At 33.6% G+C, this 7,160-nt stretch overlaps 1 protein-coding gene across 1 annotated transcript; it reads left to right on the top strand.

Annotated features, from left to right (window-relative positions):
* Positions 1–77: 77 nt before the first annotated feature.
* Positions 78–4,326, top strand: LOC118049120 (uncharacterized). The gene is made up of 6 exons (XM_035059016.2): positions 78–370; positions 2,106–2,594; positions 2,930–3,151; positions 3,242–3,314; positions 3,473–3,580; positions 3,726–4,326. Exons 1-6 carry the CDS (start codon positions 254–256, stop codon positions 4,091–4,093), a joined length of 1,377 nt encoding a protein of 458 aa, XP_034914907.1. The 5' UTR covers positions 78–253; the 3' UTR covers positions 4,094–4,326.
* Positions 4,327–7,160: the final 2,834 nt, after the last annotated feature.

The following is a 7,160-nucleotide window of genomic DNA, read 5'->3' as shown; positions in this document are numbered from 1 at the left end:
TGCATGAGAAGCCCGAAACCATATGCCCGTCTTTTTAAAAAAATCAAAAAAGAGAAAAGCACTTTACTTTACTGCCGGGTCTCCAACAGTCAAAACAAAAAAGACGTCGTCTTTCTCCCATCCCATCTACTCGAAAATTTAAACTCCAAGGATCCATACAGGCGCTAGCATTGCTCGATCGATCAAAAAAATGATAAGAAGTTGGCCGATTTCAGAACTTAGATCGATAGTTAGAGCTTAAAAAGGAGTGAAAATGGAGTTTACTGAAGCTTATAAGCAGACGGGTCCTTGTTGTTTCTCTCCTAATTCCCGTTACATCGCTGTCGCTGTTGATTACCGTCTCGTGATTCGCGACACACTTTCTTTTAAGGTATTTGCATGACCTTTTTGATTGCTCTGCTTGGTTTTAAGAAATTCGTGGTGAATTCTCGGTGTTGGGTTGTGTTTGGATGCTGAGAAAATTGCAACAAGAAAAGGTTTTGTTGGGTCATCTTCTTTTCTTGTTAGTATCAGTCCAGCTACCCTTTTTTTCATTTTTCTTTTTCGGTTTAAGAAATTCGTGATGTACATTGTGCAATGAGATGTGTTTTGATGCTGAGAAAATGCTAGAAAATTAGTGTGTGATCTTTTCCTTTTTCTTGTTAATGTGTGTCAGTGGTGTAAGATTGAGCGAGAGCGGGGATGTGGTTTGGTAATATAATGTGGAGTCCTGGTTAGTGAGACTTCATTGTTTGGTTACTGTGAGAAAATGGAAGTTTGTTTCCGAGTTTGATTTTTTTTTTTTTTGTGAGTTTTGTGTAATGGGCTGTGCTTGGATCCTTAGAGATGTGTTTCAAGAACAATAGCTTTTTTTCTTTCTTTCTTTTTTGTTTTCTTGTTAAGATTTTTCTTTAAAAAAAAATTGTATCCATTAGAAAGCAACTAAGAAGGAGGTTCGACCTTGCTACAAAGCCCAGAAATACAAGGAAATGATAGCCCTTTTTCATTTTTTTTCTTTTGTTATGCTAACAAGTGAGACTTGCACAAGAATACATTAGAGGGACGAGAGCTAACCGTTTAAAAATTCTGGCATTTCTCTCTTTCCATATAAAGTAGATAACCTCACACCAAGCTAGTCTGAGCAAGACTGAAGGAAAGCATTTCTTTTGCAATATCTTTTTAGCATAATCAAGCTCCTCAGCCCAATCACCTCCCTATCTTTGGATTGTGCACAATTGCAGAATGGAACACCACACCTCTTTAGTGTACGAGCATGCAAAAAACAAATGGTTTGTCTTCATTCACCTGACTGCAGAGAACACGTAAAGGATAGTCTTTCCCATCTTAACTTGCCTGGCTGTGGTAGAGAGTCTATCCAAAATGGCTAACCAAGCAATAAAACTCTGCCTCGGAATATGCAGAGCACTCCACAAAAGATAATTCCTGTCAGTTCTACTGTTTTTCAACCTGGATGAGTCCCATAAGCTTCTGCAAGTAAATTTTTCCCTGGGAGTTAGCTTCCAATATACCTCTTTATCATTGGCAGCAGAAGGAGCAATAGTGCCACAAATAGCACTCTGAATCTTTATCATATAGTCAGACCTTGGTGTAGGCCAATTCCACTCCCCATTTAGGTGTACAGCAGCAACTTTAACATTAGGTAATACCTGTTTCATAAATGATTCTTGAGCCACCAAAGAAATGCCCCTTCCCCATTGACAATCACATGCCCAAAATGATTCCAAACAACAGGCCTGGTTTTCAGAATTCTTATCCAACTCCAAGAGCTGTCAGCAGGAACACCAATGCTCCAAATACTTTTTCCTTTCAGCAAATGAAACATAACACCAAACAACCCATAAAGAACCAGATTTTAGTAACAAACACCAAATATTTCTAGCAATACATGCGGTTTTCCGCTCCTTAAACTTTAGGGCAGGAGATTTGATGTTATAATGCGTATGGCTTGTTTAGTTACTTAGAAAATTTGTCAGAGAATTCTTTTGCAACCATGTTAATTATTTTGGTCTTTGTCTGCTCAAGTATTAACTACAGAAGTTTATTAATTGAAGCTATTAAAGATGGGATTTTTGGTGAGATCTTGAATTGGGTTTTATGATTTGCAGGTTGTGCAGTTGTTTTCATGCTTGGATAAAATAAGTCATGTAGAATGGGCAAATGATTCTGAGTACATCCTTTGTGGACTGTATAAAAGACCAATGATACAAGCATGGTCATTGACTCAACCTGAATGGACATGCAAAATAGATGAAGGTCCTGCTGGTATTGCTTATGCTAGATGGAGTCCCGACAGCCGTCACATACTTACCACTTCAGATTTTCAGTTGAGGCTAACAGTTCGGTCGCTTTTGAACACAGCATGTGTTCATGTCCAGGGACCAAAGCATGGCTCTAAAGGGGTTTCTTTTACTAAAGATGGGAAATTTGCTGCGATTTGTACAAGGCGTGATTGCAAGGATTATGTAAATCTACTGTCGTGTCATACATGGGAGATAATGGGTGCCTTTGCTGTTGATACGTTGGACTTAGCTGATATAGAGTGGTCACCAGATGATAGTGCTATTGTAATATGGGATTCACCACTTGAATACAAGGTAATAGAGTTCGTTTTTTGCTTCATTTACCATGTATCAAGAGTGCTTGACTTTATAAGCATGAAAGGAAGTAAATGTGGGGTGAATTGCACCCTTCTAATCTCTTGGTGATGGTTAGCATTTCATGATTGTACACTGCTAAGCATTGAAAATGTCTGTTGTTGTCCATTTTAGGTCTCATGGTTTATGCCTGTTTGAAATTACACACAAGCTCCACTTTGTAATATATCTCATGGTTTGCCAGTGCCCAAGACTCCATGTTAACTTTGGCATTTTCTAACATCGTATCCTTATCTATAAGACCTAGAGCTTATGGCTGTTGCAATTCAATACAGGTTCTAATTTATTCCCCGGATGGGAGGTGCCTATCAAAGTACCAAGCATATGAAAGTGGGCTAGGTGTAAAAAGTGTTTCGTGGTCTCCTTGTGGCCAATATCTAGCCGTGGGTAGTTATGATCAGATGTTGCGGGTTCTGAATCACCTAACTTGGAAAACATTTGCTGAATTCATGCATCTATCAACTGTTCGTGGTCCTTGTTGTGCTGCTGTTTTCAAGGTGACAGGATTTCTTTGTTTATTTATATCATTGGGTGCACCGATGATTTAACTGGTTACAACTTACAAGTCTTCTTTCTTAAATTTACAGGAGGTGGATGAGCCATTGCACCTCAATATGTCTGAGTTATGTTCGAGTGATGAATTTCTCCAAGGAAATTCTGGTAAGCGCAAGTCTGGAGTATCTCACAGTGAGATGGATATTGTTCGACAAATAGAATACTTGATCCGTAAAATGAATTTGAAAATGTCTTCATGCAACTACGTTATTTCTTTTGAACTACTTTTCGTAGTCAAATTAATATTTCCCCCCTCCTAAAAGATGTTTCAGAAGGACACTTCAGAGTCATGTACGAGGTTACTGAAGTACCTATTAGTTTGCCTTTCCAGAAGCCTCCTGCAGACAAACCGAATCCTAAACAAGGCATTGGTAAAGCTCGTCTTTCTCATATAGCATCATATCGATGCAATTAATAGTGCTTGTTTTAAGAGTTCCTTGCAGTGCATTGACATTTGTTTTCCTTTTTGTTAGTATCAAACCAAAATGCACTAACAATACAAGACCTTAATTACAGGTCTTATGTCATGGAGTAAAGACAGCCGATACATTTATACACGTAATGATAGCATGCCCACTGCTCTGTGGATATGGGATATACACCATCTAGAGCTTGCTGCCATCTTGGTGCAGAAGGATCCCATACGTGCAGCAGCATGGGACCCAACATGCTCACGTCTTGTTCTCTGCACTGGTAGCTCTCACTTGTATATGTGGACCCCTTCAGGTGCTTACTGCGTGAGCAATCCACTACCACAGTTTAACATAAATGATTTGAAATGGAATTCAGATGGAAGCTGTCTTCTCCTCAAAGACAAGGACTCGTTCTGCTGTGCGGCTGTGCCCTTAATGCCAGAATCTAGTGAATATAGTTCAGATGATTGAGACTTATCTCCATCTTTTAGTCTAGATGGCTTGCGAACTTGGCAAGAAAAAAATGTACTATAAAAACAGGGCATCAATGTTTAACTATGTATTCTGTTTCTCTTTATGTCTGTAACAAGTTATGTTCGTAGGGCTCCCATCTGTGGTTGAGAAATTTTAACAAAAATTGGCTCGCTACTTTAATTTTTTTTAGTGAACTTTGTTTTTTTTTAATAATCTGCTACTTATTGGAATGTGCCAGCTTCTATTATTTTTTATGTCTGTAAAAGGCAAATTATCAGGTTGTGCCAGGGTTCTTATCTTGCCTCTATGTTTTTATCTTATTAGGAAACTTTAAATTTTAGTGTTTGGGGTTTTGATTATCCTTCTTGAAGGATATTTTTAGTGCATTTCCCTGGTCGGATTGGTTAGGGAATGTTTTTAATTTCACCCTTGCCTAGCTAGAACTGGTGGAGCAAATTATAACTTAGTCGCTGTAATTTGAAAAAATTAATTAATTAATCCTTGTAGTTTCAGAAATTATTTGTTTAGTCCCTATATTTTTCTCAAATATATTTATAGTTTAGTCCTCTTTCGTATTTCTTTTAAATTTATTTTATTTTTTGAAAAACAGAGTAAAGAAAAGAGAAGTAAATTAGTGGAGGAAAATTGCTTATGAAATGAGGAATTTTTAAAATAAAAAATATTAAGTTAAGAGATGGTTTAAATGACTATTTATTCACTAAACTATAATTAACTTAAAGTTAGTCATCGTTACTTGTTACTTGTTCCTTGTTCCAGGAGTGGGAGGGAGTCAAAAATTGATGGGGGAACTTCAAGAATCCGATGCCAATTTAACCCCAAACTTTTTAGGGATATTTAAAAATATAATAATTATTATTTTTTAAAATAATTTTTATTGAAAGTTATATTAAAATAATATTTTTAAAAAAAAAAGCTATTTTGAATATTAACACATAAAAACAATCTAAAAACATTTTAAAAATAATTTTAAATAAGAAAAAAACTCAAAATTTACTTAAACCCTATTTAGAAGGCAATGTCAAGCAGCTACTTAGGCTAAAGCCTACTCAAGAAATCAATTGAGGGGGTGGTTTCTTTATAATAACAAATGAATCATATAAAAAAATTTATAAAATTAGTGCTAAAGTTTTTTAGATGGAAAACAAAACAATCATTATAATATTCTAATAAGCAATGTTTTTTAGTATGTAGCTAGGCAAATTAGCTTTTTTTTAATAAATCCATACACACAAAATGATGGGCTCCATAATTATTTTATGGTGAGTTGGATTTGTGATGATTTGAATTCATGTAATAAGATCTCAAAATAAGAGTCCTGTTTTGATTGTTTCTTATGGATCCTAGACATAGGCCACGTGTTTGCAGAACTTAAAAACATATGATCCCATGAAAATATCGTCACCTTGGCCCATATTCTCACCACCATCTAAACTCGTGAGATTTTAATCCGACGAGAATTACTGAATTAGTATCGTAAAAGTTCCAGACTTCCAGTCAATTACTTGTTGCTTGAAAATCGAATTTGAAACCTTTTTTCCGGTAAAAGTCTGAAACTTTAAAAAGTCAAGTTAATCATGCTGTAATGCCCAATCACTGGTAACTGTAATAATTCTACCTTGCGAACAAAAAAAGAATGCTCTTTTCATATTTTAAAAGCATTTTAAAAAAATTTAATTTTTTTTTATTTTTTATTTACTTTAAATTATTATTTTTTTTAATATTTTTAAATATTTTAATACACTGATATTAAAAATAATATTTTAAAAAATGAAAAAATTTATTTTAATATATTTAAAAAATATATATTTTAAAAAGTAATTACAATCACACTTCTAAATACGTTAGCATGCTATATATATTATCCACAAATTCATGTTTTTTTTTTATTAATTTTAAGGTGTTTTGAGTCAAAAGACTCATTTTTAAGTTACCAAGGAAAATATATTAAAAATCCATTTTTCTAGCAAAAATACCAGCAACCCCAATTTTTTTTACCGCCTCTCTAGTGTTTATATTATAGGCTTTTAACTACACGCTATCTGAATATTTTCTAAAAAGAAACAGACAGCAACCAACCAACAAGAAAATGTAAAAAAGTCGTGAGCATGCCTAGCATTGCAGACTCACGCTTCTAGCCTCTTCATTTTATGGGTCGGGTGTAGACCCACCTGGCCTGGTCAATTATCTAATTTTTTATATAAAAAAAAAAAATTTTCCAACATAAAATTAATTAATTACAAATATATTATGTTTATTGTATTTTTAAATTAAATAAAAATATATCTAGATATTATTTTACATGGTACCATTCAATTTTTTCCTTGTTTTTAAATAAGATTATAGAAATATTTTTTAAATATTAACAAGCTTTCTTTGTTTTTTTATTATATAATTAAATAAAAAAAAAGTTTTAAGAACAGAATTACTAAAACTATTTGGATTCATGATCGAGGTTGTGAGCTTAACAGATTTGTTGGAGTTGACACATATTAATTTGATGTGTCCTTGTCTTGGTATTTAAAAAAAAAATATATCATCTTATTTTTTAAAATATCAAATCATAATTTATTGGTCAATTAGATTGTTTTTTACCCGTCAAGTTGACATGGGTATATCAAATTAACCTCATGTAATTTAATTTAAAACTCAAGTTAGTTAAAAGGTTAGATAAAGATATTTCAAGCTTAATCCGCCGAGTCAATTTTAATGATACTTGCAAAGAGTTCTCCGTGGAAAAGCATGAGTGTTATGTTATTCGTATGGTTTCTAATACAATTACATTAAAAATATCAAGAATATTTTTAGTTATAATTTTTATTTTTGTAATCATGGTAGAGTGTTGTCTAAAAAATAAATATTTCCAGGTAACAAACAAATAAAACTTGTGATGTAGAAAAAAATCATGTGACTCTTTTTTACTAGAAAAACACAATTAATATTTTTCTTGATGTAAAAAAATACATTAGCTGTACTTGTACATTCTTTTTTTGCACTTTTAAGAAAACTTTTGCTTTTACCCACAATGCAATGCAAATTAGGCTAG

The sequence above is a fragment of the Populus alba genome, chromosome 3, assembly GCF_005239225.2.
Source record: "Populus alba chromosome 3, ASM523922v2, whole genome shotgun sequence".
Taxonomy (NCBI): domain Eukaryota; kingdom Viridiplantae; phylum Streptophyta; class Magnoliopsida; order Malpighiales; family Salicaceae; genus Populus; species Populus alba.
The sequence above is the reverse complement of the archived record's forward strand: the minus strand, read 5'-3'. Positions and strand labels throughout refer to the sequence as shown.